At 55.3% G+C, this 27,551-nt stretch overlaps 1 protein-coding gene across 8 annotated transcripts in view; it reads left to right on the top strand.

Annotated features, from left to right (window-relative positions):
• Positions 1 to 867: 867 nt before the first annotated feature.
• The window catches only part of KIF21B (kinesin family member 21B), an 85,742-nt gene continuing 59,058 nt past the window's right edge, over positions 868 to 27,551 (top strand). For 2 of the 8 annotated variants that reach the window (XM_073320340.1, XM_073320338.1), the window contains exons 1-2: positions 6,399 to 7,008; positions 13,272 to 13,350. In XM_073320340.1, the coding sequence (XP_073176441.1) occupies positions 6,891 to 7,008; positions 13,272 to 13,350 (197 nt within the window). In that variant the 5' untranslated portion in view covers positions 6,399 to 6,890. Of the gene's footprint in view, positions 1,232 to 6,397; positions 7,009 to 13,271; positions 13,351 to 27,551 lie in introns of those variants that run through there. The other 6 variants (XM_073320339.1, XM_073320344.1, XM_073320341.1 and 3 more) reach the window with 6 other exon arrangements.

Below are 27,551 nucleotides of genomic sequence, written 5' to 3'. Positions count from 1 at the left end.
CCATAGCCCAGGACCTACGAGCCTCTGGAGTTAAAGGAAAACGGGCTGGGTGAGAACTCAGTTTCCCGGCGCAGCTGGAGAGCTCAAGGGCCCTGGCCTCACCCCACAGGAGATGCTGCTCCCATGAGCAGGGCGAAAACCCTGCAGCCAGCAGGGGGGAGTGGTGCGGCTCTGACACACCAGCATCCTCAATACACCGCCCCCCCGGGGGCAGGTCTGTCACAAAGGTGGGCGCTGGGTTGTGTTTGTGTTGGGAGCTGACACCCCCTGTCCACAGCTCCCGGCCTGTCTGAGGCCACCGCCCGCTGGCTGATGCACGGTCCTGGGAGCTAGTTCACAGTCCCCGGCGCTGATTTACACTTCTGGGGTGTCTCGGGTGGGGTGGGGGGTCTCACGTTTCTTTTGATCGCAGGGCCCGGCTTGCTGCCTTCCTCAGCAGTGTCAGGGAGATCTCAGGGTCCAGAGCCTGGTCCTTGAGGACCACGGATTTAGACCCCAGCTGCGCGTGTGTGTCTCTCGCACGCCCCTTTGTGTAGGGCCCGCCTGGCTCCCCCACGGGAGGGGAATGGGGGGGGGGGTCCCTCTCACACTCACCAGGGAGCCCAGGGGGGTGAGGGAATCGCTTTTACTGGACCAGCTTCTGCTCTGGTACTGAACTAGGGTGACCAGACGCCTTGATTTTATAGGGCCAGTCCTGACATTTGGGGTTTTTTAATAGGGTGGCACCTATTACCCCTCGCTTGCTGTGGGGTCGCCCCCGCGCTGCAAGGGCAGGGCGCCTCCCGGCGGGGGCGTCACGCACACGGGCTCACCCCCGCCCTCGTGCCCAGCCCTTTAAAGCCGGCCCGGCCCCGCCCTCCCCGGCCCGGATTGGCCCGGCCCCACGCTCCGCGGCGGGGCTGGCTCGGGCGCCCGGCTCCGCTTCGGGCTTGTCAGTTTCACCGCGGAGCTTGCGCGGCCCCGGGCCCCAGCCCCGCATCGCTCCGCGGGGGGGCGGATGGAGCAGCGCCCCGCGCCCGGCATGCCCGCGCCCCCCGCCGCCGCCCCCCGCCCCTGCCTGCCTCCGTCCCCAGCTGAACCGGGGCGGCTCCGGCCCCGGGACCCCCGGCCCCGCCTCGCCTCCCATGAGCTGTAGCCCCCCCACCCCCCCGCAAGACACGCCGCGGCCGGGGTGGCGAGAGGCCGCGGGCATGGCGGCCCCCGGGGACTGCTGCGTCCAGGTGGCGGTCAGGTAAGCGGCCGCGGTGAGGGGCTGGCGCCGGGAAGTGGGGTGATGGGCTTGGGGGGCAGACAAAGGTACCGGGCGTTGGTCCAGCCCCTTCTGCGGCTCGCCCCCTTCCTCCTGCTGCTGGGGGGGGTCCATGGGGTTAAACAGAGGTGCAGAATTCGGGGGGGCGGGGAGGGGCTGCATGGGGGCGGGGGGCTGGGTGTGCAGATCAATACTGGTGGGTTGCGTGCCTTGCGGGGGGGGGTGGGTTGTGTGAGCTTTATCTGGATCCTGGATAGGCACAGATCAGGATGGGGGCTGTGCGCCTCCGCAGCTCGAGGTTGTTCTGGTTTTTGCCGGGGGGGGGGGGGGGTGTTGTCTAGGATGTGTGTTTCTGAGGCACAGATCAATATTGTTCTGTCTTCTGAGACAACACTGGGCTGCTCTCTGCCTCTCTCTCTGAATCCGGCCGGCGCTGACCGCTCTGAAAGATAACCAGTGAGGAAATCCTGTATTTCGCACACTAGCCTAGCAGTTTGCTGGGTTTCCTCCCCGCCTGGCGTGCGCTCGATTTATTCTTGTTATATTTTTGTAGCCCAACAAAGCCCCGGGTCGTACAATGAAAGAGCTGTCTGAGTCCCTGAGGCCTGGATGACCCCCCCCTTTATCTCCAGCCACCAAAAATCCGTTTCCTGGCCTGACAGTTTGGGGGGGTTTGGTTTGGCAAGAGCTGCTCCTTTCTGTTGTAATTTGGGGTTAATCTGTTGTAACCAGGACTCTCCTCTCCCCTTGGTCAGAGTGGCCTTCCAGGTGTGTGGGAGAACATCCCAAATGTCCTTGTTGAACGTCAATGCTGCTTTACCTCCGTTCTCCCTTGCGGGTTTCCGCTTTGCAGCTTTCCCTCATCAAATGTGCTTGTTTCATGGCCATTTTGTGTGTGTTTTAAATGCAATCGGTGACAAATGTGGCTGCAGCAGTCCCTTTATCCTCCCCGAAGGTGTGAGTCTCCTGCTTCAGTGGGAAGGTCGGAGACACTGCCTCAGCTCGGCATCCTTTGTGCTTCCTCCTGGCCTGGGAACAATAGGGGAAAGATTTTGCACTTGCATTTTTTTTAATAAAGGATCTGTAAATGGCATCTAATCTGTTTGCAGTTAATGGGACTACTGTGAGCTGTGCTGTGTGTCTCTAGGTGGTGGTAGGGTGCATGGGGCGTTAGGGGAGAAACTGAGGCAAGATTTCTAGTAAGGTATCGGCACTGGGTCTCAAGGAGGATTGCAGAGCCCTTGTCAGATTCGGGGGTTCTTTGTTGAAGCCGCAGGGCTGGGTGTATTCTGAGTGCAGCCACTAGGATCCTGGAGCCGACTGTCATCTTCATTGCGGCTCGTTGCCAAGAAAGGAGCGGTGGGGTGAGGGAGGGGAGACCCTGCTGCATAAGCGCACCTTATTGAGCTACCGTCGGCGCTGGGGCAGGTGGGAGGGGAGGTAAGCAAGTCTGTTGCAGACTGAGCCACTGTCCCAGCGTGGAGGACGGGCTTTGACTTCTGGCCCTGGGCAGCACTTCCCCTTTGGGAGGTGGCCGTCTGCCCCGTGTTGAGTGGTCACCAAACCCGGGAGCCTATCTGCTGGATCACCCAGTTCAAGTGACCCTGGCCTGGGCCCTCTTAAAGCCACAGTGCTTGCCTAAAAGCACCGAGGGACTTGGGGGGTCTAACGGAGGCAGGATTAGAGGCCCTGGTGTTTAAACCTGGTGTTTCTGGGGAGTTGGTCTCCATGGAAAGTCTCTGAAATATGGTCCAGCTGAATCGGTTTTGAATCTGATTGGGCCAGGCTGTGTAGACAGGGCCTAATAGTCTCTCCAAATTCTTCTCCCTGCCTTCGTTATAGTGGTAACCTCTCTTGTTTTCCATTGTCTTCTGTGATGGGGGTGAGCGGTGGGATCTCTGCCTGTGGGGAGTGCTGCAGACCCCTCCGGGAGGCGGCGGGCAGCTAGTGCTAGACTGATGATGCAAGAGACTATTTTAAATGCAGCATTTGAAGCAGGCCTGTGTGTGTCTGGGGAATGGCCATCAACGGGAGCTGCCCTGCGCCCCAGGTCACTCAGATCTCCTATGGCTTTACCTGGGAGGCAACTCGTCCTTCCCCCCCCGCACCCCCGGCTCAGGAGAGGATGGCCCTGGTGGCCCAGATTCTGATTTGGCTTGAGCTGGTGTAAATCTGGAGTGAAGTCAATGGAGTCTGCACTGACTCACTAAGAACCCCTTAAGTGGAGCAGCCAAGCCCCTGACGTCAGGGGGAGGAGCAGGTACTGCTTGGAGACCTTGTCAGCTCCGGGATATTAGCTCAGGTAACCTGCACAGTTACTGTGTTGCACGGGTTTAAATTGTCTCCCATGGGGGTTTGCACTGGTGCCCCAACACTGGGTGTGTGCCCAAGCACAGGGGTTTCCCACTGGTTGGAGACCCACCCGTCATTCATCTTGCATTTCTTTCAGGACAGATCCTCTAACAAAAGCCCCCAGTCTGGGCTGCTGGAAGCTCCCCCTTTCTGAGGTGAAAGGATGGCTGTAGTCCTGGTGAAGGACTATTGTGGGCCTTTATAATCGGCGGTGCCTTGCTCCCAGCTAATCCCCATTAGCCTGTGTCTACTAGAGGGATTCTCAGGCTCACGTGGTGCATTGCTGGCGAGCAGCTTTTGAAAGCCCTCGGTGGCCCAAGGGTGAGCAGAAGGGCTGGGGGAGGGAGAGAGGGTATCAGTCTCCGAATCGTGCGTTCTGGAGAGCGTCAGCGACGTTGGTGTTTGGCTGCGGCTTAGCTCGGATGGTGGAGGATGAGATCAGCAGAGGGAAGGGTGTGTATATGGGAGCATGTGCGCTCTGTGGGTTCTCAGGCTGATCCTTACCCAATCTGCCCTGTGCTCCATTGTCTTTAGAGCCTCTCCTAGCTCCAGATATTGGTTCGGGGCGAGGCTGTTTGCAGCTGATCTGGCCAATGAAAGCTGGTTTGGGGCGGGGGGAGGAAGAACAGGGCGCATGCATTGGAAGCGGAAGGTGAATTGGCAGGACAAAGGAGGGGGTTTAGAAATAAATGGTAATAATGAGGCCAGTGGTGGCCAATGGGACAGCAAGGCAGGATTGCAGCACTGGGCTGGAACAGTACAGAAAGGGTCCCAAACACCAGCCCGGGCTGTGGAAGGGCCTCGCGCTTTTTGGCTGTTTCCAATACAGTGCTAGGACTTCCAGTGTGTTGGAAGGGGGAGGGGGTTGCCTGTCCAACTCCCCTGCAAACCCAGGCCCGAGCGTGCTGGGCACTTGGAAATCTGTAGCGCGTTATCTGCTAAGACCCAGACAGACACGAATGACTCTGCCCTGGGGGGTCGAGAGCTTTAACCCCATTTTCAATCAGGCTGTGGGATCGCCGCCTTTGGAATGATACCAAACCGCCCTTGCCCAGCCAGCAGGAGCAGCTGGACTCTGGCACGCCTGGGGTGTGCGAACCCCTCTGTGCGTGACCAGGTGCCTGCGTACGCAGAAGTGGGGAGTCGCAGCTCTGCAGCGTGACCCGATCTGGGAGGTTCTGGCTCCATGGAAGGCAGAGAAGCAGAGGGGTTTGAAAAGCCACCTTTGGCATGGGAAGGAAGGTGAGGCGATGGCCAGAGGTTTTACCCTCCCCCTTAGATGCACAATGTCAAAATTTGCCCAGCCAATGGCTCATCGGACTGGTGCGATCGAGGCAGGTCAGTTTCATAGCTATGGCAGGAAAACCATGTGGCCAGCATCCCGTCCAACTGCCTTTGGCTGTCCTGCCCCAATGGATCAGGTACCCGGTATGCAGCTGGGTGAACTGGAGGTGGCCTTTCAGGGTGAGATTGAGCGAGACTTGAACCCATGACCTTCAGGACTTGCAGTCGAGCGCTCAGACCCTGCACCTCATTCCATGGATCCACCCTGACCCAGAATTCACAGGAATCTTTGGGGTACCCCTGGCTTCTGCTGTGCTGCGTGCCCCGCCAGTTCCCAAGGATCCTGGGGCCACACAGCTATGGAGGTGCTTATATGTCCCTCCTCATGGTGGCCTCCCAAGAACGCTGCTCCCAGGAGCTGCCTGAGTGTGGCTGTCACATGGGGGTGGGAGCTGCGGCACCGTGGGAGAAGGAGCCCATGGTTCTGGTTAGGATCAGGCTATTAACCCCTTATGCCCCTGGTGAGCAGTTCCTTGTGAGGGTCCGTGCTGGAGCCAGGGCTCCCTGAGGGAGGAAGGGACTTTGCAGACTGGCCCTGTAGGGAGGATCTGTCAGGCTGTGCAATGCCTGGATGGGACAGCACAGAACCTGCTCCAGCACCTGCTTGGAAAGTCGAGACCTGTGGAATTGAGTTTTCAATGCATTGGGGAGGGGAATCCCAGCACCATCTGCAGAAATGCAGTAAAACCCTTAAAAAAAAACCCAAAAAATAAAAACAAAAAAAAAACCAACACAATACCAAATACCTGCTTCTGGATCAAAGAGCCGAGCCTGCAAAAGCAACAGGGAGAGAGGCGAGTCTGTTTAATAGATGCACTTTACACATCAAAGCAAAATCAGCGAAGACAGTGGCTCTTCCTTGAATGGCTGCTGGTTCAAGGCACAGACCTGCCAGCAAGGTGTGCTGGGATGTGCTTTTATTACCTACCTATGACAGGCAGTGATGTGGCCAGCTTCTGCTCATGTGGCTGAGCTGGCCCTGTTGGCTCCCCAGCTTGCTGCTTATTCAGATGCCTTTTTAATCTTCTCTCATGATAATGCAAACAAACAAACAAACCCCTTTCCGTTTACACTGCCCAAGGGCTGGACTGCCCATCTGCTCTGCTACAGAGATGGAGCCAGGCCTGTCCTGGAAACTTGAGGGCAGAAGGGCGAACAACCCATGGGGTTTAGGCCCCTTTTTTGGTTCATCTCATGATGTGCAGTAGGAGGAAAGCCTAGAAAATGCTATTTTTGTTTTCTTGACTGTTTTCCTACTTCTTTTACTGCCGAGAGTGAGGCTGTCTCTCTTCCCTGGATGACTCTGTGTATGGCTGCAGAACGACTAGGTTTATGACATCACAAGTCCCATAGAACTTAAAACTGAGCAACTCATTATGATGTATTGAAAATGCTGTTAAAATTGTAGGCTGTCGCTTTAAATTTCAAGGGTGTGTTTTTGGTTTGGTTTGTTTTTGATCCGGCCTGCAGATTAGGGGGCTCTGGAGGGAAATGTGCAATCTGGGCCCAGCAGCAGTCAGCAGATGCTTAGAATAAGGTGGGGTGAATTGTGCCTCTCTAGTTTAGGGAGCAGCCTGTTTTTTCTCTGTGTGTGTGTGTGTGTGTGTGTGTTTGGATCCTTGTGTGTTCGGGTTCTGGATTCTAAGGAATAGTTACATTGCAACCTTCTGGCAAGTGCATCTGTTTTGATCTAACTCCTCTGTGTGTGGGCCATGAAACATAACACTGGCAAGAGAATAGCAAGGTCTAAATAAAAACCTTACGCTGGATTTTTAGCCACGGATGTACATGTGCCAGACCAAAGTCCTAATATACAGTTTACACCAGGTTTTCAAAGCAGGGTAAGCTGCACCAGCAAAATTGCATCTGTGGATTTACACCAAAATTAGAGTGTTTTGAACTTCTTGTCTTTAACACCACTTCAACTCAAACACCTGACAATCAAATGGGAGAAAAGCTCTTTGTTCAATATGTAACATGTTTGCCCTTTCAATTAAGGGCAGTGAAAGCTTCCACTCCAGTTCTCTGGTCCTCCAGGGAGACCTCTGGCAGAAAGAGGAAAGGTAAGGCCTTGTTTAAATATAAACTGCTCTTGTTTAGTCAGTTTCAAAACAGCTTTTGTTAAACTGGTGCAAATCCCTGTGTGGATGCTCTTAATTTGCTTTCAGTCTTGTTTGGATTGATGGGGAAATGAGTTAAGAAAAATGGAGATTAAACTGTGCTGGAACTAAATGGATTGTTCCCTGCGTTTACACTGGTTTAACTGAACTAGTTTAAAATCACACTGTTAGTTAAACAGTGCAACGCTAATCATAGACAGGGCTGAAGACTTTATTCCTGATAGTCCTAAAGTTTAAAAAATCTAGTAGTCTTTCTTTACTGAAGATGGGGGAAGAGAACATGCCCCTTGTTGTTTTTCCTTCTCATAGGTGACCTCCAGGCTGTGGCCGTCACAAGTTAAGTGTCTTTGCATGTAACTAGACCGCGAGCACTCTGCGTTTCCTGTTCTCAATTCCAGAAGACTTTCTTAATTTAGCCTCCCATTCGCCCCGTCCCAACTGCCGGCTTCACAGACTCCGCCACAGGTCCGAACTTCAGCTGGTTCTGATGTTGTCGGAACAGGGCTGGCGATGCGGCTGATGGTGGACAGACTCCAGGCCCCACTGGGCTCATGGGAGCAGACCCTGGCTCCCTCTCCCATGGCCAGGCTGGCCCTCCAGGCTTGTTTGTGTCAATAGAGAGCCCACTGAGCGCTACTGTTTCTGTGTGTGCCCAGGGTTTGATTGGAGGGTTGGGGAGGCTGCGGGGATGGGATTGGGCCCTCCTAGAGCTGCTTTGGGGTAGGGGTTGGGGGAGTTCTTCACAAAAGCGTCTGTGCTGGGTTTCAAAGAAGTTTTCAAATATAAAATAAATACAAAACTACCCTCAAAGTCCCTAGCCCACGTTTCCTGCAGCAGCTGAGCATGCCCGAGAAGGGCCAGGAAATGGAGCTTGTGAAATTGGGGAAGGAAGTCGAGTCAGATTTCAAGTTTATTTAAACCCTGCAACCTCCAGACCTCAGGCTCTCTTCTAAACACACTGCTGAAACATGCAGCCTTCCCCTAACCAGGCTGCTGATTCGCTCGTGGCCAGGCCGAGCGCCTGTTATCCCCAAAGCTGCTGGGGCTGCTCCCCTCTGCCCTGTCAAGTGGGGAGGGTGCATACCCCCTCCAGCCACGGGGGCTGGCTCAGGTTCAAATTTGGCACTAGTTTTGCAAGTGGGGTGGAGAGACCTGTGTAGCCAGAGGGAACAGCTTGGGTCTTGTGGGGGTGCATAGAACCATAGAAGATTAGGATTAGAAGAGACCTCAGGAGGTCATTTAGTCCAACCCCCTGCTCAAAGCAGGACCAAGCCCCAACTAAATCATCCCAGCCAGGGCTTTGTCAAGCCCGACCTTAAAAACCTCTAAGGATGGAGATTCCACCACCTCCGTAGCTAACCCATTCCAGTGCTTCACCACCCTCCTAGTGAAACAGTGTTTCCTAATATCCAACCTAGACCTCCCGCACTCCAACTTGAGACCATTGCTCCTTGTTCTGTCACCTGCCACCACTGAGAACAGTCTAGATCCATCCTCTTTGGAACCCCCTTTCAGGTAGCTGAAAGCAGCTATCAAATCCCCCCTCACTCTTCTCTTCTGCAGACTAAACAATCCCAGTTCCCTCAACCTCTCCTCATAAGTCATGTGCCTCAGCCCCCTGATCGTTTTTGTTGTCCTCCGCTGGGCTCTCTCCAAATTGTCCACATCCCTTCTGTAGTGGGGGGCTGAAAACTGGACGCAATACTCCAGATGTGACCTCACCAGTGCTGAATAGAAGGGAATAATCACTTCCCTTGATCTGCTGGCAATGCTCCTACTAATGCAGCCCAATATGCCGTGAGCCTTCTTGGCAACAAGGGCACACTGCTGACTCATATCCAGCTTCTCATCCACTGTCACCCCTAGGTCCTTTTCTGCAGAACTGCTGCTTAGCCAGTCGGTCCCTAGTCTGTCGCGGTGCATGGGATTCTTCCATCCTAAGTGCAGGACTCTGCACTTGTCTTTGTTGAACCTCATCAGATTTCTTTTGGCCCAATCTTCCAATTTGTCTAGGTCACTTTGTATCCTATCCCTACCCTCCCGTGTATCTACCTCTCCTCCCAGCTTAGTGTCATCTGCGAACTTGCTGAGGGTGCCACCCACACCATCCTCCAGATCATTAATGAAGATATTGAACAAAACCAGCCCCAGGACCAACTGTTGGGGCACTCCGCTTGATACCAGCTGCCAACTAGACATGGAGCCATTGTTCACTACCCGTTGAGTCCGACGATCTAGCCAGCTTTCTATCCACCTTATAGTCCATTCATCCAATCCACACTTTTTTAACTTGCTGGCAAGAATACTGTGGGAGACCATATCAAAAGCTTTGCTAAAGTCAAGGTATATCACGTCCACCGCTTTCCCCATATCCACAGAGCCAGTTATCTCCTCATAGAAGGCAAACAGGTTGGTCAGGCTTGACTTGCCCTTGGTGAATCCATGTTCACTGTTCCTGATCACCTTCCTCTCCTCCAAGTGCTTCAAAATGGATTCCTTGAGGACTTGCTCCATGATTTTTCCAGGGACTGAGGTGAGGCTGACCGATCTGTAGTTCTCCTTCTTCCCTTTTTTAAAGATGGGCACTATATTTGCCCTTTTCCAATCGTCCAGGACCTCCCCTGATTGCCACAAGTTTCAAAGATAATGGCCAGTTGCTCTGCAATCACATCAGCCAACTCCCCCAACACCCTCAGATGCATTAGATCTGGACCCATGGCCTTGTGCATGTCCAGCTTTTCTAAATAGTCCCGAACCACTTCTTTCTCCACAGAGGGCTGGTCACCTCCTCCCCATGCTGTGCTGCCCAGTGCAGCAGTCTGGGAGCTGACCTTGTCTGTGAAGGCTGAGGCAAAAAAAGCATTGAGTACTTCAGCTTTTTCCACATCCTCTGTCACTAGGTTGCCTCCCCCATTCAGTAAGGGGCCCACACTTTCCCTGACCACCACCTTGTTGCTAACATACCTGTAGAAACCTTCTTGTTGCCCTTCACATCCCCTGCTAGCTGCAACTCCAGGTTTGCTTTGGCCTTCCTGATTACACCCCTCCATGCTCAAGAATATTTTTATAGTCCTCCCTAGTCATCTGTCCAAGCTTCTACTTCTTGTAAGTTTCCTTTCTGTGTTTAAGTTCACCGAAGATTTCTCTGTTAAGCCAAGCTGGTCGCCTGCTATATTTGCTTTTCTTTCTGCACGTCGGGATGGTTTGTTCCTGTGCCCTCAAGAAGGCTTCTTTTAAATACAGCCAACTCTCCTGGACTCCTTTCCCCTTCATATTAGCCTCCTAGGGGATCCTGCCCATCAGTTCCCTGAGGGAGTCAGTCTGCTTTTCTGAAGTCCAGGGTCCGTTTCCTGCTGCTCTCCTTTCTGTCTTTTGTCAGGGTCCTGAACTCGACCATTTCATGGTCACTGCTGCCCAGGTTGCCACCCACTTCTACTTCCGCTACCAATTCTTCCCTGTTTGTGAGCAGCAGGTCAAGAGGACGACGGCCCCTGGTTGGTTCCTCCAGCACTTGCTCCAGGAAGTTGTCCCCAACTCTCTCCAAAAACTTCCTGGATTGTCAGTGCACTGTTGTATTGCTCTCCCAGCAGATGTCAGGGTGATTGAAGTCCCCCATGAGAACCAGGGACTGTGCTCTGGAAACTTCTGTTAGTTGTCCAAAGAAAGCCTCGTCTACCTCATCCCCCTGGTCTGGTGGTCTGTAGCAGACGCCCACCATGACATCACCCTTGTTGCTCTCGCCTCTAAACTTAACCCAAAGACTCTCAACAGGCTTTTCTCCAGTTTCTTCCTGGAGCTCTGAGCAATCCTACTCTCCCTTACATACAGTGCAACTCCCCCACCTTCTCTCCCCGGCCTGTCCTTCATGAACAGTTGACACCCATCCATGAGAATGCTCCAGTCATCTGAGTTACCCCACCAAGTCTCTGTTGTTCCAATCACTTCATGGTTCCTTGACTGTGCCAGGACTTCCAATTCTTCCTGCTTCTTTCCCTGGCTTCTTTTGTTCGTGTACAGGCACCTAAGATAACTAGCCGATTGCCCTGCTTTCTCAGTATGAATCGGGAGGCCTCCCCTGTTGCACCCTCCTCCTGGTATCCCACTTCCCCACTTACCTCAAGGCTTCAGTCTCCATCCTCCAGCGAACCTAGTTTAAAGCCCTCCTCACTAGGTTAGCAAGGCCGCTTCCAAAGATGCTCTTCCCTCTCTTCGTTAGGTGCATCCCATCTCTTCCTAGCCATTCTCCTTCCTGGAACAACATCCCTTGGTCGAAGAATCCAAAGCCCTCTCTCCGACACCACCTGTGTAACCATTTACCTCCACAATTCGATGGTCCCTACCTGGGCCTTTTCCTTCAACAGAGTGCATGTGATTGCAGCCCCTCCCGCTGGCCCTGGGTGATGCTGAGCAAGAGCCAGGGCTGTACTGAGAACATACGTCCCCTTGGAGCAGGGTTGCTGGGGGAAGGGAGCAACCAGGCCTGCCCAGGATGGGGCGTTGGCTTCTCTGCTGTCAAACAGGTGGTGCTAACGTTACCAGCAGAGATCGGCTGCGTGTGTTTGTGCACGGGGGCCGGAGGGGGGGGCAGAATTAGGTCCTGGGCTTGGCTGTCTCTGCTGTCTGAGATCTCCTAGGAGGCTGGCTGGCAAACCAAAGAGGTTCTTGGCTTTTCAAGGCAGCAGGGGAGTTGAATGCAGTTCCAGCTCCACTTACTGCCAATTCTGGTGTAGATGGTGGAACGAGAATTGGCTAACTGCTGTGTTAGAAGGACCCTGCCACCGGGTGCCCCCAGGGCAGGGAAGATGACTTGGGATTGTGTGGGAGATGCCAGGCCAGGATCTTGGTCTTCGTACTCATTGTAGATGTTGGCATCTAGAATTTGTTTGGTTTGTTATAAGAGAAAAAGATTGAAACAGCTGAATGAATAATAATTTTTTTAAACAAAGATACCAGACCAGTATGAACATGGACACCAGTGATGATCCCAGGATTTTTAAACTGGGAGCAGTGGTGGAAACTGGCTCCTGAATGGGTGATAGCCCTTGGAGGATCCTAGCACTGACGTGTGGGCAAAGCCTCTTTCTGGGCCGAGAGGCGGCAGGCTGGGGTCCCTGTTTCAGAGCCGGCCCTGGCGCATTACCACCGGAAAGCACCTGCTCTGAGCCTGTATCTGGGGAGGGTGGTGGGAGTGCAGTGCGGGCACTGACGGAAGCCTAGGAAGATGATCATGGTGGGAGGCCTTCATGACCATGGAGGGCAGCTCTGAAGTGGCCACAGGTGACAGCTGAAACATGCAGGCAGGCTGCCCATGTTGCAAATCCTCCAGTTGGGGAGCATCCCGAAGCCCCTAGCTGGCCCCTGTGCCATGACATGGGGCAACATCTGCCGCCTCTTTAATTGTCACTAGAATGCTGGTGGGTTTCGCCATCTGTAGGAATGCCTGACTATTGTGAATCCCACTAAGCTTTGGGACTCAGTGAAATCTTGTGGCAGTGAGTTCCACGGGTGTGGGTGTGAAAAATATGTATTTCCATCTCTTTGAAACATGCTGCTTTTTCAGTCCATTGACTGTCCCCTCGTCCTTCCACTAGGAGATGGGCTGAATAGCAGGGTCTGACCAGCCTTCTGTGCCCCATTCGTTGTTGTGGACATTGGCCTCACGTCCCCTCTCTATGCTCACCAGCCCCAGGCCCTCAGATGAGTGGCTCTTATGGGCTGTCTCTGACCCGCATCTCCCTCTACTCTGCCCCCTTGGAGATGGGCTGACCAGAACTGGGCACAGGGCTCTAGACCCCAGAGCTGCACTGTGACCCTCACTGCTAGACTGGCTGAGGGTTCTCTCTGCAGGGCTCTCTACACGGAAGGGAATTCAGTGCAGCTGCAGCTAATCTGTTGCCCCCCTGCCTCCTCCATTTGGGGTCCATAGTGGGCTTAGTGTCATGCTACTTAGATCCCCATTTGCCTCTGCAGCGTGGGGAAGGTGCAGAATCCTGTGGGGAGGAAGCTTTCCCGCAGTAATTAGCTAATCGTTTACTCAAATTACAAGTAGAATTAGCTGCTCAGGGAGCTGCTGCGGAGGTGGCAGCTGCTTCAGATGGGAATCTGAATCCGGTGTGGGGGGGATAGTCAGGTCTCTGGGAGCTGGGGCAGGTGGGATGTCCTGTCTGCTCTTGGAGAAGTTCACTGCAGCTCGGTTTATCCCCCAGATGCAGGGATTGGAGCAGGCAGTTCAGGTGGTGCTCGAGAATCGTCAGGCTGGCCCTGGTTGCACACCCTCCATTGCTGGTCAGTATTTCAAACCCTGGGGAATGCTCTGCAGGGCTGGGGGAGGAGAAATGGATAGGAACTTGGTGCCGTCTCCTGTCCGTCTGCATGGATGGAAATAAATGGGGAAGCTCCCGGAAGAGAGCAATGAATGGCTTTTTGTGCACTCGTGGGTTTAACTGACTTCAAACTAACCCCCACAGGTTCCCTAACCTCGGGTTTCAAGTCCTTCGGTGCCTGGAGCCAGGGGTTCATATTACAACCCCTGGGTTCAGCGCGTTCCTAGTATTAACCCTTGACAGAATGCTCCTTGGGCTGGGGATCTCATGGGCCTTCCTGGGGTGGGAGCGTGTCTTGAAGGCCACATAGCTGGAACGGAGAGTCTTCCAAAGACGGGAGTAAAAGCCCCTGTTCAATGGGGCCTGCACCTAAATAGGGATGGGTGGCCCAGAGGTTAAGGTGCGTGCCTGGCATTTAGACCCGGGTTCAATTCTCTGCTCTGCCACAGACTCTGTGTGTGACCTTGGGCAAGTCACATGGCTTCTCGGTGGCTTTGTTCCCCGTCTGTACCATGGGGATAAGAGCAGTGTGTGTGTGTGTACGGGGGGGAGAGGATAAACATGTTTTGTGAGGCATACAGTGATGGGGGGAGGGGGCATATAAATACCTTAGATAATCCAACAGATTTTCTAGCTACCTAAAATAGTCTCCAGCATCCTGATCCAAGCTGGACCCAAGGCGACTCCGGTCTTGTGCCCAGATCTCATGTGAGCAGCCCATTTGCTGCATCTGAGCAGCTCTGGAAGAATCAGTCTCTTGTGGTTTGGGATCCGAGCCAGTCGGCTCTCCGAATAGGTGGGAAGGGGTCATCCTTGATTTGATGGGCCTCTCTGGTCTGGTTCCCTGTCGGTGGGGTTTATGTGGCCTCCTGCCCTGGCTGGTAAGATACAAAGCCCTAATGGGCTGACGTCCATTGTCACCGCGGCCTTAGGAAGTCAGGCAGTGGCCACGGGGGAGAGCAGGCTGCCCTGCTGCGGCTCGGGGCACGGCCCTCTCGGGACGGTGCGAGTGAGGCTGAGAACAGGGCACCTGCAGCCTGGCAGGGCGAGAGCTAAAGTAGGCTGAAAAAGTGTGTGTGTCTGTTGGCTATGGAAATGAAAGTGACGTCCCATCTGCCTGTCCTCCCCAGCCCACATCTGGTCTGCCCCCTCCAGACCCACTGTGGGCCCTTTTCAGTTCTGTCCTCCCAGGCCTGGGAGAGCTGCAGCCAGGCTCCCTGTGTTGGGGGGCACACCCCATTACACCAAGGATGGGAGGGGGGAGAAGAGAATAGAGCCACTCCGAGCTGCGTCTGCGGCACCCCTGACTGGCTGCTCTTCTCCAGGGGGCGAGAAGTGGGGGAGGCAACCAATCGGGGAGATTCCCCCTTTGCAGGGCTGAAATGAAGCCCCTCAGAGACTGGCTCGAGCTGTGGTCCTCGGTTCTCAACCTGGCATGGTGTGAGCACTGGGCATGGCAGACCAGGAGCACCCCCCGCCCCCATCTTCCTGATGCTCTTCACACTACAAAACCACTGGGGGTGGGGGATGAGGTGACATGGGCTGGACAGGCTGGAAGGAAAATGCAGGAGACTCAGTAAAAGCTCCTTGGAAAATGTAACTGTTCCAGCCAATGGCAGGGGCCCCAGGGCCTGGGCTCCCGCCTGCAGAGATGGGGGGATGGGCGGGAGGTCGCTGCCCCACCTGGCCTAGTGTTGGCTCCAGTGGGGGGAGTGAACCCTGATGCTCTCAATGGGCTTCTGGCTATTTCCTCTTGCAAGCAGCTGCAATCCCCCTCGGCCCTGCCCCCGCTCCCCCACTGCTGGCTCAGACCTCTTTTTGAATCTGGGTTGGCCGGTGCATCCCCCCCAGCCACCACCTGCCCTGGATGGCCCCAGTCCCCAGGAAGGCGAAAGCAGCCAGTGTCTTGGCGGGGGGCTGTGGGTTATGAGGATGGGACCCAGGTGCGCACATGAGATGGACGTAGAGGGAGATAAACAGGTGTGATTGGGGTGAATGGCTGCAGGAGATCCAATCTTCAGGGGAGTGGGTGGGGGCTCTGCGGGAGAAAGCAGTGTCCGGTCTCATGCTCGGGACCGCTGGCCCAGGGGGTTGGGTGTGGTGGCTGCAGGTTTTCAGGGAGCTCAGTAGTGTGAAGGATCAGCTGGCCCAGCTTCTCTCTAGAGAGGATTTGGGCCTGTGACAAACACAGGGGAAAGGAGCTGGGTGATCTTTGCCTCGTCCCCAGGGGGTCTCTGGCCACTGGGCTCCCTGCCAGTCGGCTTCTGTTCAGGAGAGTTGCCGGACAGGAGGCAGCAGTTCAGAAATGACGCATCGGTGGAGCTGTGTGGGGCGGCCCAGAGCTGGAACAAGCATGTGGCTGTGGGTCAGCACCGAGTGGAGAGGGAGCTTTAGCCAAGGCTTTGCTCCGCTCCAGCCACTGCTGTTCGGCTTTGCATTTTCATGAACACTCAGGTTCACCCAGTATCTATTCCCCTAACTCCAAACCACCGTAAAGAGAACGGAGCTCCAGTTCCCGGGGGGGCCGTGGCTAGGGCTGGAACCGCGGTAATCTCCACTGTAGGAGGTAGCAAATCTTTGCGTGGCTGAGGGCTGAAGTCTGGAGAGGTGTGACCTCGTGGAGCAGAAACCTCGTGAAACCCCAGATCCCGTGGGGTCCTGTACAGCACGTTTTGGGGGATCTAGCCATGTGAGGCATGGAAAGACAGCTGCAGCTTCCCCTTTCAGGTGCCTGCATACAGCAAGGGGAGACCTACCCCAGTAGCTAAACTGCAGGGGAGTCTGATGGGAATTGTCTGGGTCAGAGAGCACCAGGCAACTAGGCAGAGACCACTAGACCAGTCAGTTTCTTTTTCATAGCTAGTCAGTTTCACTTCCGGGTTCCCATGCCCTAGCAGACCGCTGTTGTGTGTTTGGCATCCATTGCCGCAGAGAAGTGGTTTAAATCAGCCGCTTAAAATGGTCACAGGAACTCTCCAGGGCAGGCGCGACATCGAGTCACTCACCCTTTCCGCTGTCGGCTCGGGGAGCGTTGGGTGACTCATTCCGGGGCTGTGCAAAGATCCTGGAGAAATAAAGCGCAACTGACTTGCTCTGTAAACAGTCTCTTGCCTTAGATGTGTGGCTGAGCTGGAGTTTTACAAAGCTGGCTTCTATCCGCCGCATTTTTCGAACTGATGTGAAGAACGTAGATCAAATACCTCGTTGGTAATGGGTTTTGCTCAGTCTACGTTTTTGTGGCTAAAATACCCGACCGTGCCCCTTTGATTTAAACAAGAAGAATATTCCATGCTCTAGGAGCCTCTTCCCAGGCTTGACCGGCGTCCTTCGCTGGCTGTGCGATTCGTATGTTCAAAAGTGATTTAGGGGCTCACTGAAAGTCAGTGGGATTTAGGCATCTAAGTCCCTTTGGTGCTTTTGCCCACCGCATGTAGCCCACGTGGAAATGCCTCCACGTTCTCTAGACTCACTCTTTCACGGTGCATTTACAGCATTAAGTGGGGCAGGTTCTGTTTGCAATGCTCCGTCTCCGCACAATGAATATCCCCCGTCCCATCTCTGTACCCAGCACCTCCAGATCCAGAGCATAGACCATTACCCCGACACTTCCGAAGTAACTTCAGTAACTGACAGCAGTAGTAGATTCTTATCCTCTATGTGGACCAACTAGTAGAGGGGACAAAACACACTTAGCTATTCCTATTCTGTGCCTTCCAGCCTTACATAAGAAGAACGAGGTAATTCCCATCTGAATAACCTTAATTTTATACGAAGAATGAAAGAGAGTTCTGCATATGAGGGGTGTGTGTGTGTGTGTTTTCCTCCTCCTTTTCCTGGGCTTGGATCTCGCCTGGAAAAGGAGCCCCCCATGGAGATCAGTGTTGTTCCAGGGGATGCACCCTGCAAGGTGGAAAATGGGGATCAGGGGAGATTTTAAGGCTATGGGACAGTTGGGCTGTGGCAGCTCTGACCTGGTGGTTTAGCAATGTTTAATTATGGTCAAGCAGCATAATTAGGGTGGAGGTTGTGGGAGAAAATGATGGAAGGCGAAGCTCTAAAAAAAAAAAAACCCCCAAAACCCCAACCTGCTCAAAATAAGAATCCAACATATCAGCCGGAGGCAGGGCACTTCTCCCAGTGGTCCCTGGTGCTAATTGAAAAGCAGGCAAGCTTCTTGTTTTCCCCATTTGTCAGGCAGGCCTTTTTGGTCCCGGAGGGGATATCCCCTACCAGAGGCTGTCAAAATACGAACGTGTTGTTAGATTAAACAGCTGAGAGGCTTGGGACCTGCCTAATTGCACCAGGAGGTCATGCAGGGCTCTGCCACAGAGGCCTCCCTGTTGGGAGGTGCGCAGTGTGGGGAGGCCTGTGGGCAACTGGGTGGTTTCCGCCTGTGTTAAGTGCTAGCAGGTTTCTGCCCTCTCCACAGTTTCTCATTGGAGGTTAAGCATGTGACCTTGCCATACCCTGGTGATTTTCTTAGCAGGCGCGTGGCTCGCACTAGGCAGGTGCTGGGGGTTGCTTTCCCGGGATGGCTCCTTTTCCATGACTTGAATGGGTTGGATACGTGGGCACTCGGCCCATTGAGCAGATCGGCTGCTGTCTGTCAGGCTTCCCTTCTGCACACAGCAGGCATGGTAGGTTTATTCCCAGCATCCCGCTTTCACTGGAGTTAATGTGTTGGGAGCAAAAATCAAACCCTGCTGTTTCTTTCTGCTGCCCGAGAAGGTGGGGCTCAGACCCAGCTGTTTGTCTGCCAGGCTGTCTGTGAATTGGGGCGCCGACCCTGGGGGTGCAGTTCCCTTTGTAACCATGATGTTTTTGTTTTCTGCGGGCTGTCCCTTTAAACCTGCAAGGACTCGGCTGCTTATCTCTAGGGACAGTAATAGCGAGTGCAGCCTGTGATCTGTCTCTTGAACTTCTCTGGACCTCCCTTGTGTAGTATCTGAGCCCAGCAGGGCTTTTACTGTCTTTATCCTCAGGCAGCCCTGCAAGGTAGGGTGGTACTGTTATCTCTATTGTGCAGATAACATCTAGCTCTTCTCGAGCACTTGTCATCCATAGATCTCAAAGCACTTGACAAAGGAGGTCAAGTTTCATTGTTCCCATTTTACAGCAGGGGAAACTGAGGCACAGAGACTAAAGGGTTTTGCCCACATAGGGAAATTGGCTGGAACAGCTCCACATGTGGACACTCTGGTTCTGGAATAAGAGTGTCTTTTTCTGGCTTAAATTTACACCCTGCCTTAATCTGGATTAATTTCCCTGTGTAGACAAGCCCTGAGTGACTTGCTCAAGTCACACGGGGAGTCGGAGGTGGAGCAGGACTCTGAACCTGCGTCTCAGGAGTTCCAGGCTAGCGCCCTGACCCTGTTTAGAATCAGAGAATCTTAGGGTTGGAAGGGACCTCAGGAGGTCGTCTAGTCCCACCCCCTGCTCAAAGTAGGACCAATCCCCAATTTTTGCCCCAGATCCCTAAATGGCCCCCTCAAGGATTGAAATCACAACCCTGGGTTTAGCAGGCCAATGCTCAAACCACTGAGCTATGCCTCCCCCCAATCCCTGACCCTGGGCCATCCTTCCTCCTTTTTCTCATTTTGCTTCCCCTCGACCCAAGCGGAAGGTCATTCGGGCTGGCTGGTCTTTATGCAACGGCAGTACCCAGCTTCTGACCCCACCCCAGGCTTTGCCCACCTCTGATACAGCCCTGAGTCTGTCACGCCGCGCTTCCCGTCTGCCCCTCGCCCTATGACACAAGAACGTGTTGGCAGGAGCCTCTTCTGGGTGAGACTTTTCTGCCGCCGTTGCCCATTTCCAAGCCTCGCCTTGTGGGCTAGAGCGCGGTGAAATGTGTCATGCGGGGGGGGGGGGGGGCGGGGGGGTTGATGGCCAATGCGGTTTCGGCCAACCCAAGACGATGCGCATAGTTGACGTGAATAATTTTGGCCCTTCACAAAATGGCCAAAGGAGAAGGTGCCGTCCCAGCCTCCCTTTTCCGCCCCTACTAACCTTTAGCCAGGTGATTGGGCACTCAGCTGGGGTGTGGAAGACCCAGGTTCAAATCCCTGCTCTGGAACAGACCCCAAATGGACATTTTCAATTCACTGAAATGTCCCAAAAGCTTCAGTCTGTTCAATACGAACAGAATATTCATTTTATTTTTTTGGGGCGGGGGAAGCTGCTGCCAAACCAAATGTTCAATTCTTCCCCCAGCTCTGCTGTCGTCCCCAAGGGGCAAAGCGCCCATGGATGTCACAGGCACCTTGGCTGGGAGCAGGCCCTGTGGTTCTCACCCTGCTCGGCTCGCTCTGACCCGCGCTCTTTGGCTAACCCTGCACTGGCATCTACCGCTCGCTTGCTGGTGGCCTGGCTCTCTTCAGTGTGGCACTACTGCCTGCCTGGCCATCCAGCGGGTCCCTGCCATGGGGCTGACCTAGTCCAGGAGAGTCTCCCTGAAGGAAACCCAGGGGCCATCGGGTAGGTCCTTGTGGGCCACAGGGGTTTTTCACTGGCGTGCAGTGCTTCTTCTCTCCCAAGGCTACGGTAGGGCAGCACGAGTCTCCGCATCCCCTGGCCAGGGCTTGCTGGCGGCAGCCCCTGCCCCACCCTGACTGCTCTCCCCATGAATTTTCCTCTCTGGAAAGGCCCCAGCCGCAAGCCTGGGGTGGTGTCGCTTTCAAACAGCATGGGTAATGTGTAGACATGGGACAGCGACTGCAAACTCCAGCCCCGAGCCCCCAGCAGATCGATGAGTGAAGGACCCCGGCCTCTCTTACAGCCGGGCTTTGCCGCAGGAAGGGAGCGGGGCAGCTGTTAACTTGTCATGGGCCCGTCTCTCCCCTCCCTTGGAGAGAGGTTCCCGAGGGAGCGTTATCCCTCAATGTCCTGACCTTTACCACCGAGGGACAAAGCCTCCCGTTATGGCCCCCACTGGGCCTCTTCTCCTTTCTCGCCTGGAGCAGCCTCAGGCCTGAGGCCCGCGTCTGGGTCTGGCGGGCACAGAATGAATCCGCCCCTGTGTGTCCCCGAGCTCAGAGCGCCCGGGCCAGCCCCCTCCCCGAGCCAGCTGTGCGGTGCGGGTGGTGGCAACGGGAAGAGCTGGCTGGAGGGGAGCCTGGGTGATGAGAGAGAGCTCTTAACTCTCGCACCCGGGGGCCGTGATCCGACACCCCTGTGGTCGGGGCTTGTGTCTGTATTAGCCACCCTAGGGCTCTGGACCTCAAAGGTATTTAGGGGCTTCAGAGCGAGGAACAAGAAGTGCCCCCTAGTGGACAATGATGGAATAACCTGCCAACGGGGGAAGCTTCTTCCTGACCCCTGTCAGCCAATGGCTGGTGCATGCCCTGAAACATGAAGGTTCGTATCCCTTAGGTACGTGTGTCCTGCCCAACGGAACTGTGGGTGACCATTTTTAAAGGGCCCCTGCCAAAGCTCTAACTCCCCCATTCCTTCTTGGCTTGTGTAGGCATCACCCTGGTGGTGATCCCCACCGTGTAAGTCTGTACGTAGGGTGGGAGCTCTTCAGCGCAGGGACAGTGAAATATTCTGTGTCTGTACAGCACCTACCACTATGAGGCCCAGGCAACTAGGGGCTACCTCCATAGACCTGCAGTTCAAATGGGAAGGTGCCAATCCATCTCCATAGCCGTTCCTGAGTCTGAATCTAGCTGAACCTTTTGCCAGGTGGTGCTTGTGTGTATTGGGTTTTTCAGAGTCCGTGGCCAGAAGGGAGCCCTGACCGTTCAGTCTGACCCACTACATAGTGCAGGGTGGAGACCTGCCCCACAATGAACCCGAGAGCAGATCTCTCAGAAAAACCTTCCCACCTGGATTTAAAAATTGCCAGGGCTGGAGAAGCCACCACAACTCAGGGCTGGAAGGATGGCTCAGTGGTCAGGGCGCTCGCCAGAGACCTGGGTTCAGTACCCTGATGTCCTGCCTGACCGTGAGCGAGTAAATCTCTCTGGGGCTCCATCCCCATTTGCCCAGTGGAGGGGACAGCCCTGCCCTGTCTCATGGGGGGTGAGGATAAATACAATGAAGACTGGGAGGTGCTCCGAGACTCTGCTGATGGTGGCCTGAGACGGACAGCCGTGGCCCCTTAGTGCTGGGCACTGCATGCTTGCATAACAAAAAGGGAGGTCCTGCCCCAACGAGCTTGCTGTCAAAGTCATCTGACTGATAAGCCTTTCCATCCCAAAGCCTGCGACCGAGGGGGGGTGGGGGGTGGGTGCTTTCGGTGAAACAGGACTGCGGCGGTGCTCACCGAGATTCGTCCAGAAGTGAAGCCGGCACTTGTGAAAGCTCAGACAGCAAGTCGTACGCGTGGCAATCGCCTCGCCCAAATGGGGAAGTGCAGCCACCTCTGGGGTGGGAGGTAGCAGCTGTTTGACAGTGCACAGAAACATGCAAGGTGACACCGGGAGGGAAGAGGGACTGAGGTGTCCCACTGAAGCTCTTAACTGGCTGTATTCCTGCCCCTGCTCCTATGGAGTGTTTAAATATATGGCAGAAAAGGATTTACAGTCCAGTGAGCCGCTGTTTCCATACCCCATTGACGCTTCCTTCCCTGGCAGCTGGGCCGGCAGGCCTCAGAGCCTCATGCCCTGCAGCACCCCCTGTGGCTGTGGTTTAATAGGACATGCTTCCTTCCTCCCTCTGAGGGCAGCCTCTTGCAAACCTGCTGCCCCATCAAGCAAAGCATGTGTGCAGGGTGCTGTAGTCACTGAGGGAATGAGACCCTAGAGAACGTAGCCTTGGCCTTGTGTGTGGCTGAGAAGGCAGCTGGCTACAGGACTCTTGGTCCGACCTTGTTTCTCCTCTGCCAGGCCCAGCGCCTTCTCTGACCAGAGAGGAAGCACGGTCCAGAAAGGACCAATTCAGCCAGGGCACCGGGGCTTGGACCGCAGCAGCTGGAGTTCTTAGCATGGGCTCAAAGAAGTGGAGAGGGGTTGGGATGACAGCCAGCTGCCGGCCCTCACCACTGCGCTCCGAATGGGATGGGCAGGTTAGGATGGCCCGGTGAGGCAGCTGAGAACGGCAGGTCGTGTAGCAAAGGCAATAGGGATAATGCACTTTATTGTCCTGGCAGATTTCTGCATGAATCAGATGGGGCGTGTTAAAAACCAGGCGGATACTTGCCCTACGGCTGGGGGTTCCTGCTATCAGCTGTAGTAAGATAAGCGGAACAGGGTCAGAATCCAGGGGGGCCTAGTTTGGGGTGACATCAGGGGCTCAGGAGTGCAAACTGGACCAGGCTGCGACCAGCCAAATACTGGCCTCTAGCAGTGAACTCTGCTTCTTGAGGATGAAATACCCTGGCGGTGAGCTGTGTGTATGTGCTGGGGGCTGTCTGGTTTTCAGTTCCCAGAACTACTGACCTGCAGCTCCTAGCGTGGTGTGTGTGTGTGGGGGGGGCTGCTTGCTCAAAGTGTGTGAGGGTTGATGTCTGCCCGTGGGTCTGCACTGGCTGGGGGGGGGGGGATGTTGTTAATGCTCTCAAAGCAAATAGCACTCTCTCTCCACTCCTCCCTCTCCGCTGGGGGCGACAGGCACTTGGACGGAAGGTCCGGCTCCGGCCTGGCCAGCTGACTAACAATGTGGCCATTGCGGCTCAGGCTCCGAAGCCTCCCCGACCCCCTAGGCTGGAGAGTTTGTGCCGAAATGTCCACGCCGCTGTATTTAGCGTGTTAGAGCGAGTCTTGTCCGCCCACCTGGCCTGGGAGAGTTGCTCCCGGCAGCAGGGCAGACGTTCCCTGCAGGGCGATCGCCCGTTTCCTGCCTTGCTTGGCTGGAATGGGATTGTGTAACTGACAAGCTCCTTAGGGTTGCTCCTTGCAGTGTCTCCTGTGTCCCCACCACATGCAGAGTGAAATGCTGCTTAGATGGGAAGCTCTTTGGGGCAGGGACCGTGACTGTGGTGTTTGTCCAGCGCCTAGCACCGTGGGGTCCTGGTCTGTGACTGGGGCACAGAGGGGCTCTCGTGATCTAAATAGTAACACATTATAATAGTGTGACTTGGCTTGCACCAACATGAGAGGAGAATGCCATTTGCGCTTGTTTTGCATAGCTGGAAATGCTGATGTAGGGGGCAGGGGCGTGAGCGGAGTTTCGTATCCCATGCACAACAGAGTGAGAGCTCTTCCCATTCTCTTGTGGGGGAATGGACGGGGGAGGTCAGCCCAGAAAATAGGGAACCCCCACCTTCTACGCTTGGGCTCCAATGGCCCCAGCTCCCCGCTGTGTCTGCGGCTGAGCTGAGCTGGTTTGTTAGGACAAATGGGCCCCTCTGGGCCATCATTGCCGGAATCTCTGCTCATCTATATCTCATGATAATATCCCCCGATGGCTTCCTTGCTCTGTCCTGCATTGATTTATTCTAGGACAGCCCCCTGTTGTCAGCGAGTGGGCTCAAACCTGGGACCTCTGGAGCTTAATGCATAAGTCTCTACTGCCTGAGCTAAAAGCCACACGGCTCTTCGCTAACGCTGTAGCAGCCTCATTAATCTCTAAGTCGTCTCAATGCCACTGCACGGGACAGAGCACCACACCCAGAAGGTGTGTGGGTTACACCGGGCCTAGGGATTCTGACCCACTGAACAAAGGACTCGTTCCCCTCCCCATTCACAGTGCTGGGGCAGGGCCTTGTTTTCACCCAGGGGTGCAGTGGGGTCGACCCCGTCCATGGGTTCGGGTTCCAGGCCAGGATTCTGGGAGACCTTGTGTTGACTCTGGGCAGTGCCCATGGCATCCGTTGGCCAGGGAGCCCGAGAGAACCGCGGGGTCAGTCTGTGTCCAGGAGCCTCAATAAAGCATCCCAGCTGTATTCGTCTCCACCCAGCCCTGCCCTCCTGCACTGCTCCAGCGTCCCTGCCCCGCATGGCTGATCCAGGGGGCAGCCTGGAGAGGGGAACAAGCTCTCGGAGAGCCAGGAACTCTGAGAACCTGGGCTCAGGGAAGACAAGCCTTTAAAGCTTCTCGCTGTGGAAAAGCAAAAAATCCACCAGCCCCTTCTCCCACCTTCCTGCCCCCCCCCGGGTGCTGCATTGTCTCACCCCCTGGACCCTGCATACCTTCTGCCCCGCCCCCGGGTTGTCCTGTGCCCCTAGCTCGCATCGCACTGCTCTGTTTGGTGGACTTGCCGTGAGAGAAGTTCGAGCCGGGGCTCTGGTGTTACTATGCTGTGGCATCTGGTTTTCCAGGACACCGTTTGTTTCTCCGCATCCATCAAAGAGGATCAAAGTGGCAGCAGCATTCAGGGCCGCGAGCAGAAGAGAGCAAGGCGAGAGGGAGCCCTGCCGCTGCAGCGCTGTACCCTCCAGTTCTCGTGGTTCTCAAGCTAAGCAGGCGGAGGCAGGTTCAGTCGTGGATGGGACACGGAGAGGAATGCTGAGAGGCTGCAGGAGAGGGTGCCGGCGACCCGGTAGGAGGTGCCTTTCCCTCTGGATCCGCCTGGCCCCTGTCCCCCCTCAGTCATCACCAGTAGTAGTGCCTACCCACCACCCCAGTCATGGACCGGCTCCCCATTGTGTAGGCCCTGGATAAACACTGAGCAAAAGGCCCCCCAAGGAACTTACACTCCGTGTAATAAGCCGCTCCAATTTCGGCAAGGACGTGAAATACTCCAAGACCCCCTAGGCCCGTGCACGGGATAAGTCAGCCAGCCATCGGCACACGGCCCATTTGAAGGCAGGGGTCAGGGAGGAGGAAGCCTAGGGCCCGCGGCACAGGTATGGGGCTGGAATGAAAGCGGAATTCCTCTGCGGTGTTGCTGGCATGACCGAGCGTTGGCCAGCCGCTGCTTTCACACTAATAGTTCAGTGGCTGGTAGGGGTGGGGGCCCAGAATCTCCCCAAAGAGCGTGGAGGGCGGCTCCTGATCAGAACCCTGCCCGTCTCTGGGAGGGTGGAAATACCCAGGAGAGGGCAGTGCTTGGGCACCAGCCTAGCTCAGGGCCGCATTGTGTTAGGGGCTGTACGAGCACACAGTAAGAGACCAGCGGCCACTCAGCTGCTAGAACCAGGGCCGGCTCCAGGCACCAGCGAAGGAAGCAGGTGCCTGGAGTGGCCAATAGAAAGGGGCGGCACTCGATGCGTTATTGGGGCGGCACGTCCGGGAATTCGGCGGTGAGTCCTTCATTCCCTCTCTTCCTCTTTGGCAGCAATTCGGCGGCAGCTCAGTCGGTGTGGTGTGTGGTTTTTGTCCCCCCCTCCGTCCCCATCCCCGTCCACTTGGGGCGGCAAAAAAGCTGGAGCCAGCCCTGGCTAGAACAGACAAGCCGAGTGATCAGAGGGGAGCTGCAAAGGGCATGTCAGCGCGATTCTTCTTTGCAGGGATGGGTTGGTGTTTTTTTCTTTTATTATTGTTTTTCTAAGCTTCGTTAGCGTGTGGCTCTAGAATCCAGCACCAATACGGACAGCTTTGTGTGATGCTATTCGAGACTCTGCTGAGAAACCCGACGGCAGAATCCTATAGCTGGCCTGCCAGCCCCCCAGCCCAGCGTGAGGCTAACTTAAAATAAGGTGGAGCACTGGATGCTAATGTTTGCCCCTTGTGTTTCTCTGCTGGGGTTTTGGTTGGGCCCCTGAGGTTGGGGCTTCCCTTCTCCGATGCCTTCTCTGGTTTAAACCCTGTGTGTTCGTTCCTCTCTGAAAACCCACCCAGAGCCTGCTGCTATGAAACACGCAGGGCAGATGGCGTGGCTCGGCACAGGTGTGCTACGCCAGAGCTAACGAGCTGCACATGTTGGCTGCCTGATGCCTGATTTAAAAGGCTTCCCTAAACCCGGGAAAGCCCAGAGACTGGGATTATAGGGGCCAGGGAGCCAGCTCTTTATGAGCTATGCATTCTGGACAACGGGGCTCGAGTGGAAGAGGGGGGCGGGCCCTGGGCCCCCAGCAGAGCCCATCAGTGTGGCTCCTGAATGGCTGGAAGGGTTGGGGGGAGGGAGGTGAGCAATCCCCAGCCTCTGCAGGGAGCTCGGGTGTTTCCTGGGCTGCTCCCTAGGGACGAGGGAAGGACTTAAACATGGCCCTTGTGGAGGGCAGGGCAGGGAGTGTCCACTGGAAGGATTGCTCCTGATGGGCAAAGGCTCCATTCTTACAGGATCCCGTGGCCAGACTGAACTTGTATGGAGTGCCATGCTGGAGACAATCCTGGTAAGGGGGGGCGGGGGCACTTGTGCAACCCCGTGCACAGTAACAAGAGAGGACCTGCTCTGGGCTGAGGGATCCCTCCAGTCTGTCCTGTGTAACCCAGGCCACAGGGCTCCCCTGCTTTAACTCCTGGTGGAACTAGAGCAGCACTTGAAGCAAACCCGCCCGTCCTGATTTAATACTTGCCAATGCTGGAGAATCCACCCTAGCCACTGGGAGATTGTTCCAAGGGTTAAAGACCCTCCTTGTTTGAGTTTGTCTAGTGTCAAGTTCCAGCAGCTGGATCTCATTAGACCTTCCTCTGCAAGGCGGAAGAGCCTGTTATTATCAGCCGCGGGCTCCCAGGGGAGGTCTTTGTAGGCTGGGATCAAGTCACCCCTTAACCCTTTGGTTAAATTAAACACATTGAGCCCCTCCCTTATCTGGCCCGCACCTCTGGGGTATCTGCACCCCTCGCAGCCAATCATGTATGCTCCCCTGTGGCAGGGCAGTGCTGTTACCCCAGAGCACAGATTGGGAAACTGAGGCACAATATGGATTACGGGACTTGCCCAAGGTCACACGAGAACTCTGTGGCAAAGCCAGGAATTGAGCCCAGCTCTGCCGAGTCCCAATTTAGTGCCCCAGAAGCTAGGCCATTCTGTCCGGTCGTGGGCTTTGCTTGCTGCTGGGGGGGTCTCCCTAGAAGCTCCGCACAAAGCTCAATGGCCAGAGGCTGCAAGTGCCTGGCGCGTCCAGTACCCGCTGCAGGCAGGCGCGCTGAGGACCAAGCGAACGCCCTGCTGGAAGGTGACTAATGGTGTCTTTTAATCTGCGCCATAGGGGAGAGTGCTGGTTGATCAGGCCCGACAGTCCTGCGGGAGCCTCATTTGATTTTCTCCAGTCACCTGAGCTGCCTTCCGGCTTCTGTAATTAAATGCTTCACTTTGGCTTGACCAACCAGAGAGCCCCATGTGCAGACAGCAAACTCTCTCCGCATGTGCAGGGCCCGGCCGAACCCAGAGCCAAG

Source organism: Lepidochelys kempii, chromosome 21 (assembly GCF_965140265.1).
Source record: "Lepidochelys kempii isolate rLepKem1 chromosome 21, rLepKem1.hap2, whole genome shotgun sequence".
Lineage (NCBI taxonomy): Eukaryota > Metazoa > Chordata > Testudines > Cheloniidae > Lepidochelys > Lepidochelys kempii.
The sequence above is the reverse complement of the archived record's forward strand: the minus strand, read 5'-3'. Positions and strand labels throughout refer to the sequence as shown.